The sequence below is a fragment of the Cyprinodon tularosa genome, unplaced genomic scaffold, assembly GCF_016077235.1.
Source record: "Cyprinodon tularosa strain WSP-4 unplaced genomic scaffold, ASM1607723v1 ctg68, whole genome shotgun sequence".
NCBI classification, from domain to species: Eukaryota; Metazoa; Chordata; class Actinopteri; order Cyprinodontiformes; family Cyprinodontidae; genus Cyprinodon; species Cyprinodon tularosa.
Genome location: NW_024039429.1, coordinates 702,493 through 727,732, shown reverse-complemented (window position 1 = coordinate 727,732; position 25,240 = coordinate 702,493). Strand labels below are relative to the sequence as shown.

The window sequence follows — 25,240 nt, the reverse complement described above, 5'->3', positions numbered from 1 at the left end:
CCAATTGAAACAGCTGGGCCAATAAATGCCTCCTAACCTGGACAACTGTTAGACCCATTAAACCAAAGAATTTTGCGTTTCATTTCACTTCTAAGCTGTCGTGCACCTGTGATAAGATTTGAATGTTTCTCGAAAAAGAACCAGTTTTTTTCAATTTGGTGCAGGTGGTGTTGGGAGTCGGGGGTCTGCTCTTTTGTTTGCTTCATTTTATTATCCTTTACTCTTTGGCTTAAATGTTTCATCCCTCTTTAAATCCCCTGTGTTTGTCCAGCTTCTGGTTTCAGACAGATTTTTGATGTTGTTTTCAAGTCAGTACCCCCCTGAGGCGATTCATGCCAGTTTTTAAAACACGGACTCATCGTACAGAGGTTGACCCGTACAGACCGCGTTGCTGTTCGGATGGGGATAACATGCTGTTTTAATTTATTTTTCGTTTACCTGCATCTTTTGAAGCCTCTAAGCATAGATAATACTTCATAATTCTTAAGCCTTACAGGGTTGCCTTTCTCTTGCATCAACAGTACATCAATCTGATGCTTTTAAAAATGTTTCTCTGTCCTGAAGGAGTCCACTGCACGCATGGCTTCAATCGGACTGGCTTTCTGATATGTGCATACCTGGTGGAGAAGATGGACTGGAGGTAAGAGCTGACTCACTTTGACCACTCATACATCTGAGCCCAGAATTACAGAATAATCCAGAACCCTGGGAATGCGCTCATACCCCTCTGAGGCTCCTTGCAGGCTGCTCAGTCGTCTCGCTTGATAACTCAGACTATCCGACGCAGAGTCTCTCCAGTGGATTGTATCATTACTTCACTTTCATCCTCCCCGCCCTTTCACTCTTTTTTCAGCTTGCCTTTATTCCCATTTCTATTTTTTATCTGAGAGGTTACAGTAAGCGTGATGCCACATGAGTGCACTCTGTCAGTACCAATCAACACAAAGTCTCACAGAGACAAGGTAGTGGCGACCAGGCCTTTTCAGAGACCAAAATGATTTCCAGCAGCTGAACAGGACGGTTGGGGTGCGTCTTCGCTCAGAGGTGGAGAAGCCGGCTAAGAAAGCCGAATCTCTGGAGACGTGGAGGCTGAATGAAACCCTCCCACAGTTTCCTGTGAAATGAGTATCCTCAGACCTTTTTCAGCTGTCATGGTCTGTTAATGAGATGAAAAATAATTTAACTCTGAAACTGTCAACCGTGATCCAAGCTTATTTATATATTTTTGTTATTTTTGGATTATTGCTGGAAATAGAAACAAAGGACTGATGTGCGATTAGGCTACAATAACAGATTAAGTATCTGAAGACTGATGCAAACTGTGCTCTTAATTAGATGCATCTCTACTTTTTTCTAATATCCATTTATGGTTTAAGGTGACAGAGTAAACTTAACTCTAAAATACCAGACGTACTAAAAGATGAAGATCTGGAATTTTGTTTCAAGTGAAATTTTTAATTTAGGGAGTCTCTTCTGTAAACAAATATCATTTAATCTAAGGAGCATGAACTGGATGAAATATGGCATCCTTCAGCTGTATAAGCTCAACAAGAATCCATCATCATAATTGCAGGATCTGGCCCAGTTACACCAGATGTTCTGTTGCAGACAACCAAGCAAGGATTCATTCTTTTAGGCTGTTTGTGAAAAGGCAAGCCCTTAAAGGGAAACGCCTTTTTTTTTTTTTACATTGGGCCCTTGATTTAACATTATTACATCATGTTCTACTCACCTATATGAGTTCTGTGTCATTTGGAGCCGTTCTGAAGATATTCCGTTAGGTTATATCCAAGTAACGTCTTCCTCTGGGCAAACGAGTTGAAGGCACAAACTAAACTGTTCATAATTTATCATTTATGGTACGCCAGCATTCATAACATGTGGGCAAATCACTGTCCCCCAGACATCTGCGGTTATATTCTTTACATTTCTATCTTTTAAAAAAAGAAGTGGCGCATATATGACGTCATCCGCACACGCCGGCTAGCATTCATTCATCCTGTCCACTGAACTGCTGTTTGTTTTACTCACATGCCTGAAACACTTCTAGTGCTACTACCACAGATGATCTTGCTCGAGAAATGGAATTGAACGATTGAGATTAGCTAGCCGAATGAATAGAAGGGGTAGAGCGTAGCCGCGTGTGGTCCGGGCTGCCTGTCACCACTCCAGTGGAGTGCGGATGACGCCGCTTTGTTTTTAAAAGATATAAATATAAAAAATATAACCGTGGATGTCTGGGGGACAGTGATTCGCCTTCATGTTATGAATGCTGGCGTACCATAAATGATAAATTACGAACGGTTTAGTTTGTGCCTTCAACTTGTTGCCTATAGGGAGACGTTACTTGGATATAACCTAACGGAATATCTTCAGAACAGCTCCAAATGATACAAAACTCATATGGGTGAGTAGAACATAATGTAATAACGTAAAATCAAGGGCCCAATGTAAAAAAAAAAAAAAAAACGGCGTTTCCCTTTAAAAAAAAAAAATGCCCTGACTGGAGACGGGATAAGCCCTGTGTCTCCTATTAGCAACTAGACCAGATGGTGGGTTAACTCTTGATAAAGCCACGAAGGGAAAAAGAATACTGTTTATTTTAATGAGAAATGCCTTCTTTTTGGTTTTGCCTTACTTTTTTACACCAGATTACTCTCCTTGAAGATTTTAAAATTTTATCATCCAATTGACTCATTTTAAAATGTATTTTGTTGAGATTTTATGTTACATAACAATGCAGAAAGGAAATAATTGGGAAAGAGGACGATACAAATTTCTAGCTCTTCTAAAAAGTGTTGATGAATCTCACTGTAAATCTATTTTTTTTCTGAGGCTTCAGAGGTTAGCTATGGAACATCAACAAAGATCAATATAGTAAAAATCAGATAAACAAGGGATGGAGTAGAGTAAGACATTGAGATAAAAAAAAGAATCCCACATTGTTATCTGAACCTTGCTGCCCACTGCTCCAAAAAGGGATGGGTTAAATGCAGTGGCGAGTTTCTCCAGTGTGAGTTTAATAAAGTTAATAGAGTTAATACTGGGAGAAGTGATTATTAACCAGTTGGAGTAGGCCTGGGGGGAGCAGAAAGATAGGAGAAACAATTCAATTCAGTCAATTTATATAGACTATTTATATAGTCAAATTGGTTCAAAGTTTTCTATCTAAGGGAAAACCAGCTGATTGCATCTCCCCATTGACCTAAATGCATTCCCTCACACCAAGCATGCTTGTAGTGACAGCGAAGAGAAAAAACTCCCTTTTAACAGGAAGTAACCTCCAGCAGAACTAGACTCGGAGTGAGCGGCCATCTGCTGAGGCTGACTGGTGTTCAAGGAGGCAGAAGCAGATATACAGAAAAAGCAGAGATACAAATACCCCATTTACACTACCCTTGAAAAACCGATCCATGCCGAGACCGGTCCGAGCTTGGATCAGTTAACCCGAGCCTGGTTCTGCCGACCGTTTACACATCACGCTGTCTAGGTTCCTTGACTCCTCGCCTCCTAGTGACGATCTGCGGTATTACCGCCAGTATTTAAGGAGGAAATCAAGCAGTTGGCGCCGGTAATGCGCCATAAAACACAAGAAGAAGAAGACGAAGAAGGAGGCAATCAAGCAAATCAAAATGGCAGTGCCCGTCACATTCAGAAAATTATGCTTGATTATTATTGCTGTGCTTCGGTGTTTGCGGAGGGTCAGGCGAAGACGACAACCTTTCGTGGATTTACTTGAGAAAGTAAATTTATAGTTATAGTTGTTCTTCTATTTCTGTTTTGTGTTGGTTGGCAAGCAACTTGGGGAGGGGCATTACCGCCAACTACTGGAATGGAGTGTGAATCGGGATGTGCAGCCAGACGGAGATGACGCGTTCTGCTCATGCGCTCTTGTTATCAGAGAACCGAGCCAGGGAAAAACCGAGCTGAGCCCACCTCTGGAACTGGTCTGCAGTTAGCTCGGTTTGGTTGTGTCTAGCTCGGTTCAGTTCCGTTTGCTTTCCATTTACACATGATAAGTTATCTTAGTTACTAAGCTCGGACCGGTCTCAGCAATTTTTTCAAGGGTAGTGTAAATGGGGTAAAAAGGAACCTGTCAACCAGCTCCACAGGTGGCCCCGACCAGGAAATGTAAAGCCAGGCAGACGAGCTCCAAGACAGATCCCATGTCAGAGGATGAAAGAGAGCCCATCCAGTTAGTCACAGTCAGAGAAACAGGACTACACTGAAAATCAGACCAAGCTATCTATAAACAAAGGTGTTGATGGCAGAATGATGAAAAGGTGTCCCTATGTCCTCCAGCGGTCTAAGCGTATAGCAGCATAACAAGGGAGATTGCTCTGGATAACCTGAGCCACTCTAACTATAATATTGATCAAAAAGTAAAGTTTTAAGCTTAATCTTGAAAGTAGACAGAATGTCTGCCTCACGGACTAAAAAGTCTTATTTTAAGAATCTCATCATGAAAGTCAGTGGTAGAAATTTCCTGTTGTGGCAGTTCCTTTTCTAACATTGACATAAGGGAGCTGAATATAACACAGTGCTGATTGATTGGTTTACAACGAGCGAAGCTACTGAGCAACGACACTTCATGGCAACAAGCACTCACGCACTGAAACATCAAATTGTTGATATAGTAGGGTGATAAGACGTCCCCTTTCTCCTAGACATGTCCTACTTTTCATACCTAAAAAAATGGCCGGGGTGAATTTCAAAATCGTCCGGGATTTTGGTCGACTACAGTGAATCCTTAGGGGAGCCACGATGAGCCCGGAGGCCCCCGGTCTGCATGAAAAGATGACTTTGATCAGGGCATTAACCTAGCTGCTGTTTATCGCCCAAATGCTACCGATACGCCATTATACAGTAGCTGTAAGTTAGAAACACGTTCAGTGGTCGTCTGGAACACGTCAGATATGTTAATATGTGTTTGTGATAATATCTTGATAAGTAACGAATAAATTGTGCACAGGTTATTCATAGATTTTGGATAAGCTGGACACCACGACTTATAAGTAACTTACACTTAACGTATGTCAACGATCAGATAACTTACCTGTAACTTATGCCCCACATATGCGCATACGCTGGCATACATAATGACTGATATCACCATGTTTCACTGAATTTGTAACTTTCACATATTTCTCATAATGATGCCATGATCAAAAGTAGTCCCCATCTTTAGTATAAGAGCCTTTTATCATCTCTTTAGAAAACTAAAGCCTCACATTGCAAACTTAAACACCAGCGCAGCTCTATAAACTCTTCGCTTGTTTTCCCCCATGGGTGAAGTTTCAGCAAACATAAAACCTTTCCATCTGTTTTCCTCTTTTTTTACCTTATCAGCATCGAAGCAGCTGTGGCTGCTTTCGCCCAGGCTCGGGCTCCTGGGATCTATAAGGGAGACTACCTCAAAGAGCTTTTCTGTCGCTATGGAGACGAAGAGGACGCACCCTCTGCCCCCCCACTGCCTGAGTGGTGCTTTGACGACGACGATGGGGAGGTGGTTGACGACGGGAACGCGGTCAGTCAAGAATCGGGCCCCAGCTCTTCAGGGTCGGCGCCGAACAAAAGAAAGAAGGAGAAGCTGAAGCTGGTGAGAGACTCTGGATTAATGATTGTGTTGACATGACACACTGTAACATATATAATAATAAAGTACATGTTATAATCTTATATTCACTGCTGCCAGATATTGGTCATACAAAAAAAAAGTTAAAAAAACAATCCATTGGACTTGGTTTCCATCTTTAAGGACATTTTGTCCAAAGCAAAGGAGAATAACGAGTATTTTTCACCTTTATTGCACCCAGATTGAACCCAGATTGAAAAGCTGAGTCAAGGCGAACCTAATAGCTGAGAATATGATACTCCACACAGATCTGGAGTAGAGCTACAGCTCTTAGAGCCGTTACTGCACCATTCGACTGTCATTAAGGACTACTGTCTCTCAGCTGAGAGGCCTGTCTCGTCAGTTAGACCAGTCTTTGGCTGCCTGGCTGTTAGAAGAGTTTCTGTGGAAATATTTTATGTTTGCATAGCACTTGGACTAATAAAGCTGTTTTAAATGACTAAACCTGCACCTGCATCCTGTATGGGGGTTTTAAAGGTTTTCATTTTCATCGTGGCCCCCCAGAACTCACTTCTATGTTGAACTCTTTAGCCCTGATCTCAGGAGATCAGCCACAGTTTCTCGTGGAAAGGATTTCTCACCCTTCACCAGGTCAGAGACATTAGAGGTGAGGGAGAAATTAGATCCCTTTTCTCACTCGTGTGCACTCTGCCGTAACAAAGCATTTAAGAGGAAGCTGAAATGTATCGCTGATGGTAAATTGCTCAAGGCCAAGCCATTACCCAGTATTATCATGATCAACTTTTAATGGTATCATGATGTGATGATATAGTCCCTCTATGGGCAGGTTTATTTTTGAACAAGTGGTAGAGTCTATAGATAAAGTCACTTATGTGATAAACTAAATATTTTCTCTCTTATCTAAATGAAAATGTAGTATTAAAAACGGTGAATAATGATTTTTATGTTCAGAAGTTTACAAAGACTGGATCCAAATGTTGTTATATAAGCATTTAATTGGTTTACACATAACTCTTCAGTTGAACTCTTGCATTAGCATATATTGATATTTGAGCTAATCCTTGCTGATTTAATTTAACTGAAAGTTGTTTTTTTATCTATATTTTGAAATTGTTTCAAAACAAAATAACATTTAGACTCTTTATGTGAGAAGATAACGAATAATAATTTTAAGACATATAGAAAATGGATTTCTTAATAGGATGAATTTGTAAAGTTAGTTTTTGTCTAAAACTCAATCCCAAACACGACTTTATACCATTTTAAGATAAAGGATTTTCTAAGCAACTACATTTCTCTGAATAAATATACTAATGTGTTGGACTTTTCTATTATTAGGATACTTATTTGTAGCAATGGGATTAGATTTAGTTTGTATTGACAATCAAACATCCTGAATGTTTCATCCTGAATCTAATACAATTAGATTAGTTTGAAAACCTTCAGTTCCCTGGGAAAATAGTTTGTCACGGATGCCACTTTGAGGGGAAGCTGCGAGTGTGAGAGGGAGTTTATTGTGGAAATATAATTAAGCTCCAATAAAGCTATTTCCTATTCATGTTGTTTTTATAATTCTTTATTTAGAGTAAGGCTGAAGTATTTATATAATATTGTTTCTCACCAATTTCAATAACATTTTAGTTTGGATGTTTGATCCTTGCTAATACTAAGGATGCAAAATGGTGTTTGACAGAAATACACTTTATAATATATTTTAATTGTATAAATAATTCCAGCCAATGTTATCTGTACATTGTCTGCAAATTTTTAGTACCTAGTTCTCAACTAAGTACTGAAAAAAATCTTTAGAGGTCTTTTTGGAGATTTCATTGCTAAACTTTGACAATTTTAGTCAAGTAAAGGTGAACTTTATTTCTAATCATTAAAATATACTTAATAAAATAGACTGAGCTCTGCAGGAATACACCGATTGATCCCCATTTGATTGCAGTCGGCCGATAGTTCTCTTATTGGTATTGATTGGAGTTCTAGAAATGGATCAAGGCAGGCAGATCAGGTGACGTTTATCACAACAAACCTCCCCCAGGGCATCCATTCCCACTTCTCAGACCCAGGTCCTCCATTTCTTATTTTTATTTTAACAGTAAATGTCTTATTCCTGAGAAAATAAGGTTAATAAACTGAATGCAAAACCTGTGAAAATCTCACCAGTTTTGTGTCCTTTACTTTGTCTTAAAAAATTTGCCTGGCAAACAAAAGCAATTCATATGACAGGCGAAGGCTGCACTACATCTTTCAGCCTACTTGTTGGTGGCTTCCCTTCAACATGGTGGACATGGATTTACAGACGCTGTGCTTTTTATTTACTTTCGAAAAGCCGGAAAAAGATGTCAGCAAATGTAGGTTCTCTAGATTCCCGGAGACGAAACCATAATGGAAAATGCAGAAGCTATGTGTGGATGAGGGTCGATTTTTAGCAGTGCTTCTACCTATCCATGACCCAGTCTGGGGCCTTGTCGTCATGCGTTGTGGGAAATCGGAGGAGCACAGCGATATAGGGAGAAGCCCACTGGATGCTAGCCTCTTAGCGGTACATTGGAGAAGCATGTCGGGCAGACAGACTGGGAGAGAAGGCAATGGTTGGCTGCAGTCTGTGCCAGAGGTAGAACAACGAAATGGTCCTTCTTTGGCTAAATTAACACAGCTTTTTAAAAGCCATCTTAAGGGCATTCTTCTCTTCATTCTTTGTCAGCATTATTTTCTCTACCTTCAGTTTTGATTAAATAAAGCTCCTCTCCGCTGCCTCCTTTATTAAAACCTTTGTCAATTTTTACACTTTCTCATTTCCTAATTCTCATACTTAATAATACAATTAAAATATAGATGACACAACAGAATAGAAGAATTTACGGATTTGATGCTGTGATCGGCAGATACCGATTTTGGTGATTGGTGATCGGCAATGACATCGGCTCCCACAGTCTTCTCGGTCTCTAGTAAAAAACAAGAGTCTGGAAAAGTAGCGTATCGTACATGATATCTGTGAACAAGCAGAGTTGAAATAAATTGATGTATTTTGAAATTTCCACAATTAATGAGATGTATGGTGTTATTACCGGCCCCTTTTCTTTTCTTTTCTTTTCTTTTCAACTGCAGCTTCTTGTTTAAAAGCTGATTCACTTATCTTTGAGAAGGCTTACTATTGTGCTTCATCCATTTCTGTTTAAGCTTCTTTTCACTTTCGTATCATAACAGTTAGCATGACTTATCTGCTCTGAACTAGCATAAGAGGGGAGAGAACAAAGCTTTCAGAGGAAACTGTGAAATAAGCTGTGTATAGCATTAGAAGAGGGTTGAAATAGTTGTAAGGGCGAGTAACAAGTTTCCTGGCAAATGCTTTAAATAATTAATGTGTGAATGTTTTTTGCTCACTAATAAAAAGGGGGATTTTTCTTTATATCTCTCTGCTTGGTTTTGTTTGCAGCCAGCCACTCATAAGTAATGAAACAGCTGTTTTGTATCACCCTGTGTAGGAGGATGAGAATGTTTATTTTAAACTCCAAATCTTTTAATTTTCCTTTTGTTTTATTTGTTTCTCCTTCCAGGGTGCGGTATTTCTTGAAGGGATCTCTGTGAAAGGGGTCACACAGGTCACAACCCAACCCAAGTTAGGCGAAATCCAAAGAATGTGTCAGGAGATGACCGAGTGGGACAGGTAAGGCGCTCCCTTAATCGAACTCCCCTTTGGGAGCATATGTGGGTGTAACATAGCTGGGAGTGACTCATGCAGCTCAACTTTTTTTTTTTTTTTTTTTTTTTTTTTTTTTTCCTTGTTTTCTTTTTGGAACATTTTCACACTTGTATTCAGATAGAAATAGATTTTTATACTTTAAGGAAATATGCCATTGCAACCTCTTCCTTGACAATTGCAGCAAGTAAGCCCTGCTGAGATTTCTCATTACAGCAAAGAGAACAATGCAAACTGTAATTTTCTCTTTCTGCTTTTAAATAATTTATTTGATTTCTACCTTCCAATTTTTGGTTTAACTATGCAATCTCAATAAACTGATGTAGAAAGTATTTTTTAAAGACTTCTAAAGAGAATTATCTGGAGGTATTTTTTGTGTAAAAGTAAGATAGATATTGTTAACTTTACTATTTATCTTTGTAGTATTTTACTGAAACTTTGGGTTTTTTGAACAAAAACCTAAAATAATTGATACTCAGCCCTGAAAACTAATTAGTGATGTAAAAACATAAAAAAAATGTTTTTAGCTCTGAACAAAGTTTATTGAGTACGGAAGCCGGGAGTTTTTTTTTTCTTCCTTTTTTTTCAGGAGATAATGACATAACTATCTCATTATCATGGTTAAACCATTAATTGTTTTCTCGGGTTAAAAAGATAATTAATTTGTTATCATGAGATAACAGTTAATGGTTTCTTGAGATAACGAGATGATTAACCTTATAAGTAATGAATGAGGCTGACCAACAACCCCGGATTCCCAGTCCATCCATGCCTGTAGTGCCCGTAGTTGTGCAGTCGCGGTACCGCGTGTGCAGAAATAATCAGTTTAGTAGTAGTTTTTGAGTTTTTACTGCACTAGTGGCTCGTTTTTCCTGACTGTAAGCTGACAGGAAAAGGGGTATGAGAGAGGGGGAGAGACATGAGGCAAAGGATCACAGGCCGGATGCGAACCCGGTTTAGCCGTGTCAAGGACTAAGGCCTCCATACATCGGCTGTGCACACTAACCACTGCGCCACCTGCACGCCCAAAAACAGGCTGTTTTTTAATGAAAATCTTAATCTGAACTCATTTTGGGGGTTAATGCATCTTAAACCTGTTACAGGCGTAACACCGGGCAGTTCAGAAAACACCTGTTGCTAGGGCGCCGAAGACATAGGTGTACTTTCTTATGAATCAGAAGCGGAAACAAATCATCAAACCAACGTCATCTCATTACCTCATTATAAAACGGGGTTTAAAAAAAAAACCCGCTGAATATTGAAAATTGTAAATCATATACCACTCTTATGTTTACATTTGATCCTCCTGTTTATGTTTTATCACTGCTGCACTTTAGAAATGGAAATGTCTTGAGAGCAGTACTGAACGAAATTTCTTTTTGTATACACTCTGTGTACAAAATGAAAATAAAGTCTGTGTAAGTCTAAGGATTATTTACAGAATTACACATAGGCTGCCATGACTTATACTTATAAATCCTTTCCTGCTGTTGTGGTATTGAAGGATGTAATCAGTTTTAACACACACCAATCCTCTCTTTGTGATGAGAAAAAGGCTTTTCTAGTCTTTAGATAATGAGAAAATTATCAATGTGTATTAAAACTGATTACATCCTTCACTACCACAACAGCGGGAAAAGATTTATAAACATAAGTGATGGCAGCCTATGTGTAATTTTGTAAATAAATGATCATCTCCTTACGATGAGAAAACGGCTTTCATTGTGTTTAGATAATGAGAAAATTAATTCACTTTCCCGAGAAAAAGACAGTGAAAAAGTATCGGAGGGACACGACATCTCTCAGCTCCATAATTGAGATACCTCTTGTTGTCATCTACCAATCTCATATTTGAATATTCTCCATGCAGAAATATTTTAGCTGCTTTTCTCTAAATAACTTTTTTTCTATAAATAGCATAAAAATTAATATGTTAATTTAACAAAAAATTTTTTTTAAAGCTTATACAAGCTTTGAATGCGCCATTTTAAGATTTTTAATTTTCTAACTGTCACCAAGTCCTTATTGGATTTGCTAATATTAAATATTGTAGGCTCCATTAGGCTCAAATTTTCTTTAAGCACCCATTAATCAATAGAAGAAATCATAGTGAATTCTTAGGTTCTGGTGCATAAAAGCCAAACCATGACATATTTATCTGAGATAAGGTTTTTGTTTATGTAAAATTTTTTTAAACCAGAAATGACAATTAACTTGCTGTCATTTAAAACACAGTCATCAGATCAGGTTTGTATTTTTTGTTTGTTTTTCGTTTTTTTATTGTTGTTAAAACTGATACTAAATATCCATTAATCCAAATACCGTATTTTCACGACCATAAGGCGCACCGGACTAAAAGGCGCACTCTCAGTTATGTGTCCCATTTCTGTATTTAACACACACATAAGGCGCACCGGACTATAGGGCGCGTTTTTTATATACAGGTACATGTCCTCTCAGGTGGATTTTCTCACTTAAAAACATATTAAAACTACTTTATTCCCACTGATCACAGCAAATAAAGCTGCAAGGTGTATTTATTACAAAGTATTATTCAAACCTGGGAGCTGGCCATGAGAGACACATCGCTGATGACACAGCGCTGTGATTACTCCTCTGATACAATTTATTGACGCATAAATTAACTTAAAACATAGGCAGGATAATAATCTGGATGAACTGACTGCAATGATAAAATTTTCAGGTGGACTTTCTCACTTAAAAAGATTTAGATTATTTAGATGAAAAAACACCTGCGGAGGTGAGTCCGGATGCGCGGACCAGAGCCTGCTGTTGAATTAAGTTTTCAGGTAGAAAAATAGAGCGGGAGCAAAACTGAGTATGATTGTGCTTTATTCAAGTATTTATTACAAAGTATTAATCAAACCCCTCAAAGTCCTCATCCTCTGTTTCTGAATTAAACAGCTGCGCTAAATCAGACATGCCAATTTCCCCTTCTGCGCTGTCAGAGTCACTTTCCGTGCAGCGCAGCTCCTCAGAAATAATGCCGGCTTTTGCAAAAGCTTGAAGAACAGAGCCAGCAGACACGTTATTCCTCGCTGCTTCTGCTGCACCTGCTGGGTCCGGTTCACACCGATGTCGAGCGGTTGAACAGCGAGCACAGGGTTAATTTGTTTCCCCATGTTTTTCACATCAGCTGTGAGATGGGCACGCATGGAGTTACAGATTAATGGTTATGAGTGGAAAAAAAACAGCTGGTCTCCTTACATTCAGCCACTCTTTCATCATCTCCTCAATGAGGTGGTCTCAAAAGTCGCAGTTACAACACACATAGGGCGCACCGCACCATAGGGCGCACCGCACATTTTGAGGGGGAAAAAAGACGTTTAAGTGCGCCTTATAGTCGTGAAAATACGGTATATTAGAAAAGCAAACAGGATCTTGTGATCCTATTTTTTCCATTTCTTTAGCAATTTAAATGCACATCTTAGCCTCAGTGTCATTATTTTGTGTTTTTTTTCAAATACCGGTAGTCAACTTGCATAATAATGTATTATTTTTACTGTCTGCTATAGCATTTGAAGTTTTGAGCTTGAAACACCATCATTGTGTTGCTTTTATTTGAGGTTCAAAGATGCATTATTTACCGCATAGTTTTTTTTAAGAGTCTATGTAACAGGGCTAGGTTGAAAAAATGTTTTTTTATTTTATAGAATTATGATGAAATATTTTATTTAGCTTTAGCCTAATCATAATTAGCATGATCAACCAGGCATGTATAAAATATGTTATTGTGTTACAGGTCTGGATTTCCTGGTGCGCAGCCTGTGTCCATGGATCGGCAAAACCTTCGTTTTCTTGAGCAGAATCCTTATAAAGTCAGCTGGAAAGCTGATGGTACACGGTGAGTATTATTTGTTTAACAGCACATGCCAGTGCAGGTGTTATTCTTTGTCCCTCTTACTAGAAAAAAAACTGTCTCATTGATTCAGCTTGTTCAGAGTCAATGGAAACACATTGAGTTTATGTCTTCAAGTAGAGCTGCACAGTGTTCATTTTAACTCTCCATCCTGTGAACAATGTAAAGTGCTTTTCTTTATTTTAGATTGACTTTTTTTCTATTTCTTCTTTGTCACCTGTAATTAAATCAGGTTTCAGCAGACAAAGAAAACCTGAGAAGATACAAACCACAATTTTCAAATAATTAGTTCTAATAAGGGAAGAAGAAAAAAATATTCAAACCAATCAGGCCCTATGTGACAAAATGATCATCCTCTAAACCTTATAACTGCTTTTGTCATCAGCATCTACATCTACCATCAAATGTGTGGGATTACAGTCAATAAACTACTCTTTTACTATTCTCTAGATTTTTCCACATTTGAAGGTTTAGAATCATAGATATTCTTTTTAAGGCCATGCCATAACCTGATATTATATTTAAGTCTGGCCTTTGACTAGGCCACTGCAAAATGTCAGAGTTTTTAAGCTTTCCAGAGGTGTACTTGCTGAAAACAGAATCTGGATTTTAGAAATTTAGTAAAGCTGTTCAAGTCCTGATGCAGCAAATCAGGACTGTATTTATCACACTACGGTACTATCACCATATTTGACTGTTTGGATAAGGCTCTTTTCCTGAAATGCATTTTTACTTTTATACAAAATAACCAAATTACTACTTTCCAAAAAAAATCCACTTTTATCTGCTCAGGTCTCTGAATATTTGCCCACAGGTCCTTTTTTTCCTGTGAAATATGAGGTCAGCCTTTATGTTCTTTGTGGTCTGTGGGGATTTTAGCTCTGTCTGGTCTGTTTGTTATTGTTTTATTATGAACAATGATTAAAATGATGTAAACAAGGCCTGTAGTGTTTAGATTTGCTGCATAGTTCTCTTGTGACCTTCTGAATCAGGTGTCGATGAACGCTTTGGGCAATTTTGGTTTGCCAGCCTCTCATGGGAGGATCCACCACTGTTTTATTTTTTTAATGTGTGGATATAGGCTCTCGTTGGGGTTTACTGGATCTTCAAACTATGGAGAGACCTTTGTTACCGACAGCAGACTGATACATCTCAGCAAATTTGACTCATAATTTCTTTATTCTCTTTAGTTTAGGGAATATTGCTTCTTTAGAACTTTAAACTAACTCATGCAGTCAGACAGTTTCTATTTAGGGGATCTTCTGATTTTTCAAGTCTTGCAGGAATCAAGTCTTAATATACTTACTTTTTTCATTTATTTAAATTTATTCTGACATATTAAACATTTAGAAAAAAGAAAAGCAAGCAGAACAAAGAACACACCATATTAATATCTGAAATGGAATAGGCTAAAGCCTAAACTTATTTCACACACCCCTCAAAGAGTAAATCATAAATCAAACAAAATGGCAACAATGCTGTAAATATATGGAGAATGGAATAAAAATTAGAGTTCCAAAAAATGCTGGAACTTCATTACTTCATATAGGTTTTATTTTGTATGCTAGTTTTTGAGTGTTAAGTGAAGCCATAATTGCAATGCTATTGTAGTAACTCAGATTATCCCTGTCTAAGTTTCAAATTTATAATATCTTAAACATTGAAATGGAACAAAAAAATAAAAATAAATAAACTGACTAAACTAGGGATGCACGATATTGGGATTTTGGCTGATATCCGATATGAGGATATTTTAAAACTCATGTAGCCGATAACCGATATCGATACTGATGTTAAAGCTGGACAAAAATAAGTAGTCATTGAAAATAGCAGTTTTGTTATCCATTTCTGACACTTTGAAAAATAATATACTCAAATATATTTTCATATGCTGATATCAAATTGATTTTTAAAAACGCGGTATCGATCTATTTTACTTTCAAAATCTGGTGAAATTTCATCGTTCTGTTACAAACTCTCGTGATATTTTGCAAATTTTTGTGAGATTTTGTTAGTAAAATAGATCAATACCGCGTCAATATATCAACATATAAAAATATGGCAACATTTCGTGAATTTTCGGGGGATTTCCTAGCATAACGATGACATATAGCAATATTTCATTAGTAAAAGAGATTGATATGGTGTTTTTAAATGGCAATATATCAGCATATGAAGATATTGTGATATTTTAATGTATCAATATTTTTTCCCTCGTCTTTAGAAGTTTTTAAGTCTGTAAAAAAAGACGTTTTTGAGGAAGAAGAAGAAGTATTATTTTTTTTTGTTTTTTAGACTTTAGAAACTCAGAAGCTGATCAAATATCGGGTTAAATATCGGTGGGGTGGCCGATGTCCGATATTCAGTTTTAAGGCCGATACCAATAGGGGGCCGATTATATCGTGCATCCATAGACTAAACAGATGTTTGTTCACATTGCATTACCTTGAAGACTTAGCAATATGAAATGGAGAGAAAGGCAACATTTGACCAAATATCTTTCAGAAACTTTGGTCAAAACTCACAGTAACCTTAGTTAATGTGAACTTAAAGCAATGATTATATGCTATTGTTATAATCTAAATTCTATACCTAACTGCACCAGTTTTGCCTGAAGAATGTGAGCTTTAACAAGCAGGCCCACTCTTTTGGGAGGAAAGCCAGGCTCTGTAAGGATAATACTACTAGAAGGTCCTTAAGGTATGACTGAGCTTAGTCATTAAGAACTTTGTTTGTAAAGGAGCTCTGAAAGGAAGCCCAACATGACTTGTGCTCCCTCATTAAGTTTTAATTACAGAATATAGCTAATCAAACAGAGTGCTCAGTGAGTAGCAGTGGAGAATGGAGATGTGCAAATTAGCTGCTCTGATGCATAAACCCAGACTGATAGGAACGACTTCGTCCAGTCTGTTATCCGTGAAGCCTGAGAAATGCATCAGGTCACTTGTTCTTTCCCGTCACGTTTTGCTGTGAATTTGTTGTTTTCTTTTGTTTCATGTCTCTCTTGTGCTCGAGGCCACTGCTGCAAGGGAAGAGAGACGTTTTAGTATTCTGCTAGTCTACTGTGAAGCACTGCCTCTCTGGCTGGTGCAAATGCGCTGTGTGCAGATGAATATTTAATGACTGCAGTCAATTTCAGAATTTTACATATCGACGCTTTAATTTCCTGTAAGAGTGAGACTCTGAGGGAAAAGATTTTGGCTCTTGACCAGGACATTACTAATGTGTATAATTAGTGGCTGTTATCTGGAACTGCTTAAGAATGCAGCGAAAAGTTTAGCTGTTGAGTTTTATCAATGACTTTGAGCTCTTCGTCTGCTTACCTTAACTCTCGACATGGAAAATGTTTTACCTCCAGCAGCTGGGTTTTAAAGGGTAGCGGTGCTGTATGTGATTTCATCTGTTCTGATGCAGGAAAGAGGCACGTCATTTTGTGAATGACTCATCCAGGCTCAGAATATACCGTATGCCGATACTTCTCCCCTCTACACTTTGTTCGTTGTTGGAGGAAAAAATTAACATTTTGTAAAAAAATAAAATAAAATTTATATATATATATATATATATATATATATATATAATTTTTTTTTTTTTTTTTTTTTCCTTTTAGCTTGTATTCATGTTTCCAGGAATGTAAATATATCCATATGGATGTTTTATTTAAAAGTTTTTATTGTACTATAAACTTTATTATTATTATTATTATTATTGCATGCCCCTAAATTAAATTTAGTTTTGCTCTTTAATCATGTCTATAAACCAACCTGCCAAATGAATAAAATGAAGCCCCAATCATTAGTTTAGCATTTGTCCAACACGAAAAGGTCTCATTGGAGCACCTTTTATGAGAAAAAGAAAATCCCTTTAGACCGTTTTTTTTTAACCATGTAATTATACCGGCTTTAGCATAAAAAAAAAACTGTTTACTAACTGCATATATTGTATTATTTAGAACTTTGTTGTGTATATTCTTTTTAAACATTTTTTCATGCATTTAAAATTTGTTTTAAAATGAGGACAGTCTTCCTATTAATACATGCTGATCCCTTGCAGTTTAAAATGTGTGGCGAATCAAAACCTCAGAGTCCATTCAGCATCTTTTGAAAATCCTTTCTGTGCTCTTTTTATTTTTTATTTTGCTGGTTCATCGGTAGTCCCAGTTTTCTCCTTTAAACTGCTCATGCATGGCACTTTATCAGCAAAAACGATCAAGTAGGAGAGGACAGTTATTTAGTTTTTTTCTTATCATGATAAGAATTACGGTTTATCTTGATGATTTTATATTCAGTCGATCATGTTTGCAAAGTTTTAAATCAATAGTGTTGGAATTGCTTTTTTTCTTTTTTTTTAATAACTTATCTTTATTGCACGAGAGCATCAACAAACACCTACGTGCTGGAAAATATAACAAGGTGCAAGTAATATACGCTGTTTATGCTGCAAGAACATTTTAAGAGCAGTATTTGTTTTCATTTTAATATGTAATCAAATTTAAATCCTTAATTTATTGACAGTCTGGCTGCATTCCTACACATCTCATTCATATCTACCCATATCTCTTTTCCCAGCTGTTGTTTGGCTCATACAACACTCTAGGATCAGAGGATGTGCACGTGTATGGTGAAATAAAACTCCAAAGCATCAGCTTTGTTGAACCTACCTTACCTGCTATGGATATCATCGCTTGGTTTTGTTGTTGATGTGTTTGAATCATTCTTTCAATGAGATATCTTAGTGATTTTATAAACAATGAGAGCTCCATAAACCAAAACAAAACCAAAATTGTTCTCTAATATTAACGGTTGCACATCATTTGTGGGTAAAAGATGCATTAACCTTTAGCATTATCTTCTTCTGGCTTCTGGCACGAAGCATGGTTCAAAGTATTTCCTTTTACACAGTCGATATTGCTTTGTCAGAGTAATGTTTTTCTTTGATTCAATGGTTTATGGGTGCAGCGAATATAAGTAATTTCTTAATCATAAAATGTCTCATGCACTTCAAGTTATTTATATAGCACAAACTCACAATAGGTCATACAGACAGATTGGTTTAAAGCAGGGGTCGGCAACCGGCTCTTTAGCGCTCCCCTTGCGGCTCCCTCGAGCTTTTTCAAAAATTTCTGAAAATCGAGTTTTTTTTCTTTTTTCTTTTGTTTTAATATGGTGTGCAGGAGGTCAAACAAAAAATAATTATGTTTTACAATGCTGTAAACATTAGTATAATAAATAAATTTAAACAATAATGTGCGTCATAGCCATAGAGATCAGTGGTCATAACTTGCAACCAGCGCTGCGCGGTGCCAGGCTGCTGGAGTGTCTCGGACCATGGATCCCAAAGGGGAAAAAAGGAAGATAGCTGATGAGAAAAGAGGATTCAAAGAATGGACCGATTCATTTGCTTTCATTATCAATGCGAAATGATTGCCGGCATTTTTACTTGGTAATGAGAGGTTGGCCAAAAATAAAAATTTGGAAAGGCATTTCCATGGAAGGCAAGCTAAATATGCAGCCAACAACCAAGCTGGGAGAGAGATAAATAGTGATTGCAGAACTTCTGGATAAATTAGAGGAGAGCAAATGTAGATTTAAGAAGTGGATTACATCTCCAAACTCCACTACTGCTGCTAGATTTGTAAGGATGGAAAACCGTCCCCAGATCCAACAGGTTGAGCGCTGATGCAGGGATGGAAACTGTCTTACATTTTTTCCCCAAATCCTAAAAATATCACACCAAGGAACGCTGGGATGTGGGATTTCAGGGTTAGAGAGCTTTGCTCTGATGGTTGTCAGTTCCTGCTTGGTTCCTCATAACTCAATCAACTCCTCCCAACAGAAATACGTCCACTATAGAGAGATTCCTTGATCCTGTTTCTATAATTTCATCAATGCAACAAAACTTAAACCGCACGTTGAAGGGCGGTTAAGCGGCGTGCGGTGAAGCAGCGCGTGATGGGAGTGTTCACTGCTCGTCCCTCACCTCATGCGGCTATATATTTGCTCGAGGATAAACATTTAATCATGAATGCTTATTATATATTTAAGCCCACATACGGTAGTCATTTTTTATAGTGGGATAATACACTTTCAGCCCGTGTTTCCATACGAGGCTTGTATAAGACTTTTACATTTTTGCGGCTCTAGACAGATTTATTTTTTGTTTTTTTGGTCCAATATGGCTCTTTGAGCAGTTTGGGTTGCCGACCCCTGGTTTAAAGGTTTCTATTTAAGGAAAACAAACTGATTGCATCAACTTCCCTCACACCAGCCATGCATGTAGCGACAGAGGAGAGGGAACCTCCCTTTTAACAGGAGACTTGACTTATGGTTTTCGTTGAAAAAATAATTAAATAAAAACTTGGTGTATTTTGCACTTTTTGCACCTATTCTTTTGACAACACTAGTGACTCTTAAACTTGTCTCAGCTAGAATCAGCTCAGTAAAAATAAAATAAATCAATATATAGAGAGAAGAAGCTGTTGCATCATAATCGAGGTGTAAAACACTATATTTAGTACAAAATCATGTTAATTTTTTTTTAAATCATGTTAAAATGTAAAATTTCCTGTTTTAAATGATTTGATGGCAAAATTCAAACTTTTCCCTTTGATTATATTGGTGGACTTTGGTTTTAAACATTTAGCTACACGCTCCAATAAACCAGGGTCATTTTCTCCTCTACTGTTATATCAAGGCTTATTTTGAGCAAATATTTTAGAACCAAAACGAAGAATGTGCACAGTGCCTGGGAATTGAGAGCACACAAAAACATAACTTACTTTTTTAATAATGTGAAGGTCTGAATGTTCCCTCTTTATGAAATGAGGTTGCCAAGTCTTCTAAAACAGTTTTGTAAGAAAAGCATTTCTTCATTCTGTCAAGGACAGGTCCTCTACAGAGTTACTGTTTCCCTTATTTTTTTTTTTTTATACCCAGGAAAGAAATTATTTCTTTTAAGAAGGAAAGTATCGTTTACATTCTTTTTGATTCAAATTTGACTTTTATATAAAGTTGATTTTGATTTAAAATTACATTTAGTTAAAAATGATGGACAAGTTGTTGAGAAATTGGTTCCATCTATCTAATAAACATAGGGTTAACATTTTTGAGTTTGTGTTTAAGGTTGGAGACAAAGACCAACTTAAGATATCGAATATTATTTATTCTCACTCCGTTGATACTGAGATTTAGAAAAAAATTGTCTTAAACCTGTAGAATAATATATTAGGATTTAAGTATTTAAAGTTTGTGTGCATGCTCAGGAAAATTAACTTTTAGAAAAGGTGCACTAATCATAATTGAATCATTTATTATTCCCATCATGTAGTCTATTGGAACACATTTTTAAATGTGCTGCACTATTTGATCTGCAACCTTTTAAAAGCCAAATTGACTTTTTATCAGATGTCTGACGCATTGGGGTGGTGAGGACAGATTACTGCACTTTGCATTTTTGGAGCAAACCTTATTTAAATCACTGCAGGTTTCTGTTTGTGACTGTTAAATCCAATGCAGATTTTTGGTAAACAATTGTCAACCAATTTATATAAGATTGCTGAAAAAAGAAAAGAAAAAATACTTAGTCTTCCAGGAATGCTCTTAGACCCAAGCAGATGATGCCAACAGTCTCATTTTATGACCGCAGGGCTGTGCATCAACAAATCTAACAGCTCAACTGCCTTACTCAATAACACAGTAACAAGCAAAAAATGATGACAAACTGCTGAAGTGAATCTGCTTAGTTAAAAATAATTTGCAGCATTCCCTTGATGCACAGAGCAGCCATGCAGAGAACAATAAACCTCCACTTTCTTATCTGGAAAGTGCATGTTTTCCAATGGGCTTTGGAAAATCTGTGAGAAACTTTGACTCATTTGAATTTTAAATCAGCTTGTTTTAGTCTCTCCTGACAAGCAGCTTGTTTGTGAATTGAGGGACAAGTAGCCATTAATTATATCCCTAGGTATTTTAAACGAGAACCTCTTTTTCTTGATATACTTTTAGGTAACTTTGAAATCTTTCATTTAGATTCATTTGATTTATGTTAGTTTCTTAAAGACCCAATTATAGCGATGTATCAATTATTAATTGTTCTCTATTAAATAGAATGGTTCAGTCAGGATGTTTGCTGCTGTTTAGTTCATTGATTTTCAGAGTGCTTGTGGTTTAGATACTGATTTGCTGAGTTGAGCAATAGCTCAGTAAAATGCATGTTTTTATGTAGTTACAGCTCCCATTACTAAATATTTAAGTATAAAAGCTGAAAGTGTTACTTGAAAATAGTTGACATCAGCTGTTCCTTGTTGCTTGATTATTTAAGTCTGTATTGAGGTTTGCTGCCAGTCGTCAAAAAGAGGTTTGCATCTAGAAATTGGACTTTGTTGCTCCTTGTCTGGTTCTAGATGAATACGTCATAAACCTGAGTTTGCAGTTGGAGATGGACATTTTACCATGGCAGCACCACTGTATCTTAAATTACTTTCTCTAACTAATGGACATTCTGGTCAAACTTCTGTAGGGTTCCTGAAGTTTTGACATTTTTCCAATACTCATACAGGCTTTGTATTTTCTGACCCAGGGAATATAGAGAAAATAGAAGAAAAAGGGCTGGGGAAATAGTAATATGAGGTGTTATTGTAGAGCACCAGTCATATGATACTACTATTACCTGTTTTTTTTTTTTTTTTTTGGGGGGGGGGGGGGGGGGGGGGGGGTTTATTAAAAAAAGTAAAGATACAATAGACATAGATCATTATCTCCAAACCACCTGATGCATTACAGTGTTTTTGCCATCCCTAGAAGGTAGCCTGGGTGCCATTCCGAACTTAGTCCCGCCCACAACGTTTGAGGTCAGGAAGTTCGGTCTGGCATTGCTCAGTAGTAGCGAGTATGCACTCCGTTGCTCGCACTCCATTGCTCTTATTGGTTGTAGGTCTATCCAATTGAGTGCAGAGGCATTTTTTTTCCTGGTTCGTTCGAAACACGCCCCATAATCACAGCTCTATGGAGCAGTATCAGACTCATATTCTGACTAGAATTGAGTAAGACTACGTCAGGCTACCTAGAAGGATGGTTAACAGTTAAATCAAATGGAGAGTGGAAATTAACAGTGAATATAATAATATGCTAAGAAGGAGATATAAAATAAATGTCTATAAAGATCTATTTACTTACCTATTTAAAATAATGATAAACTTAAAAATTAGTACAACTTCGGTTTATATTGAGCCAGTTCTTAATTTAACATCAGGTAATGGTAGGTGGAAGCAAATAGATATTTAATCAGAGAAGCCTTGAAATGAAAACCTCAAGTGACGCAAAGTACAGCCATTATAGTCCGGTAAGTAGATTTTAAACCAGTTTTAGAATGAAAATTTCTCTCCATCTGTATTCAGTCTAATACTATTTTTTAAAGTTATAACAATCAGATTTTATTTAAATAGTTTGCTCCATTTAATTATTTTTTTATTTGGAAGTTGCACATCCACCCGTCCAAAATGTATTTTACTTTTGCCCAGCCATCTTTTAGTTTAACCACAGGTCCATTTATCCACCCAGTCATGCATCTTATCATTTGTTCTCCTCTCCTCTCACGTATCCGTCTATCTGCATTCCCCCAACCTGAGCTCCATCTAAGCTTTACCTGTGCAAAATCTTAAATTATCAGCAATAAAATGTTTTAATTAACATTTTTACAAGTTGGCTAAAATTTGACCAGAATATAATAGAAAAATGAGCCAGGAAGCCTGATTACTATTTTTATTTGGTTATGAATGTCATCACACACTAACGAGAAAAGCAATTTATAGTTGCCTGCTGCTTACATGTCCAAAAAGCAGTGACAGTTTTCTTGCTCTTGTTGACTAACTTCTCTTTAGGAGGAAAAGAGCCTGCTCCTCTTTGGGTTAACAAAAAAGCAGCCCTTCCCCTTCAAATACCACTAATGATGTGCCAAGCCCTTTGGATCTGATTTAAGCCCTCCCCTGGAGCTCTGCTGCTGTCAGTCATGCTGTAGGACTGGACCAGCAAAGCAGACGCTCCAGACGTCCACGCCTCATTAGAGCTGAAGAGCTTGTGGGACATGGCTTGAAGTGTAGAGATATAATCCAAACGTTGCTGCTTCAATGAGAGGGCAGGATGAGAAAAAAAGGAGAAGGCAGGGGGGACCTACACTGTGCATAAAGGAGAACATTATAGTTAATAGTTTCCTAATTTGTCAGCAGACATTATTACAGTTCTGCTCTGAATTTCATAGAGATGAGAAACCAGGTGAAACTGATGAAGAGGACCACTGGGATTAACAGTGAGCTAATGATCTTTTCTTTCTTTCTTCTGAACACTCTTGACAACATTACCCATGAATAACTGGCCAATTAGACGGCTGAGAACTGTTGTGGCCTCACTGGATGACAGATCTTTTCAGCTGTGACACTCAGCCTGTTTGATCTTTTGAGCCATTAGTCATTTTTTGACATAAAACCTATTATTCATTTTCAACAGAACATCATATGTCTAAACTGAGCTGTCCAAACATTCTATTTTTCTCATTCAAACATCTCATCCTTGCGATTATTGTGTCCGCTCCCACCTTTATATGGCCAGCTCATCATTTTTCCTCTTCTCCCACTTTCAGTCCTTCATACAGAAACTGTAGGATTGGGGGTGGGGCTTATTGAGCTCATCTTGGAAAGCTCTTCTCTACTCTTAAGTGAGTAGCCTTTTTCCTTGACCCACTGGGGAATAATGAAATTTTAAGTGAGGCCTTATTGAATTTCCCTTACAGAAAGCTCAGTTAAATATACTGTTAAAGTGCCTATCATGCAAAATTAACTTATTTGAGCATTTAACAAAGTTTTATGTATAGTCCCTATTCCTTCTTCAAGAGCTTATCCAAAGGGATATTTTGCTTATAAAAGCCTGATATACAATCTTTAACTAAAAGGGTTACAACCTTTGATACTCCAAGAGCCCTGAAAATTATCTAATGAAGGAGCTAATATTTCATACAGATGCTCACAATATTTCCATAAAAAAGGGGGGCTTCAACTTAAGTTTAACTTACAAAAACAATCTCTTTATGTTTTTCACTGATCAAACATAACATTATAACCAATCACTGGTGAAACCTTAGCTTGCAGGTGAAATAATTGTCGCGATAGTAGTGATTTTCTAAATGCATTTTAAGAGTAAGGTTAAGAAATCCCTTTATTGTCCAACAATGGGTTATGGGTCTTGCTCAGGGACCCAGAGTGGCAGTCCGTAGGAGTGTGTGAGACTTGAACTCAGAACTTCTGAGACCCAAGCTCTACACTCTAACCACTAGGTCCCGACCACTTGCTAACACATCTCAACACAGAAACAATAAAATGCCAGACATGTATGACTGCAACCAGAAGCAGCTAAAGCAAAACAAAGAGGGCTGCGGCAGTTTTAGCTGGATTAGATTCTATTGTTTTTTGAAAAACGTGCAAAAGGACATAATTTGTGCCTTTTGTGGATGGGAAAGATGTTTGCATGTTCCTCTCAACCGGGGATTTTCATTTTTGAGATACTCGTTATGAAGCTTATAAAGACGATGAAACGTCAAAGCTGATAGTGCTGCTCTGATTGGCTCAAAGCTTGACCCATGAGGTGTATGCTGTTTAGTGATTTACCCAATCATCGGAGAACTGTACTGACTGTATCTCCCTTTTGCTAAAACTTTCAAGGATTCTGTGTATAATTCAGTTTGAAGTACACATATCAGTCTGCCAGATTAAGTGAAACGCTTTGGTGTTAGAATTTAATACGTTAAACATTCTGGTTGTAAACTTGGCTAATGAAAGCAGGAAAAGTGAAAATTAAGGATTTTATTTATTTTTTTTTTGTGCTTGACATGCGCCAGGTTGTAATAGCTAAAGTTGCTACTGTTTCCTGTTCATTCTGTTGCTTTAAGCAGGATACTAAAACTCTGCCATAAAGTAATGGTTCAAGATTGCTTTGAGGAGCAAAACTGGTTTAAGATGGGGACTCGGCCTCCTAGTTTTCTCCTAAGCAGTTATCCTCACTCCAAAAAA

General features: G+C 37.3%; 1 protein-coding gene across 1 annotated transcript in view; it reads left to right on the top strand.

The window, feature by feature from the left end:
- The window catches only part of rngtt (RNA guanylyltransferase and 5'-phosphatase), a 141,974-nt gene that overhangs the window by 5,567 nt on the left and 111,167 nt on the right, over nucleotides 1-25,240 (top strand). Inside the window, exons 5-8 of the mRNA XM_038267628.1 lie at nucleotides 565-640; nucleotides 5,350-5,599; nucleotides 9,163-9,272; nucleotides 13,069-13,170. Of these exons, the coding sequence (XP_038123556.1) occupies nucleotides 565-640; nucleotides 5,350-5,599; nucleotides 9,163-9,272; nucleotides 13,069-13,170 (538 nt within the window). The remainder of the gene's footprint in view (nucleotides 1-564; nucleotides 641-5,349; nucleotides 5,600-9,162; nucleotides 9,273-13,068; nucleotides 13,171-25,240) is intronic.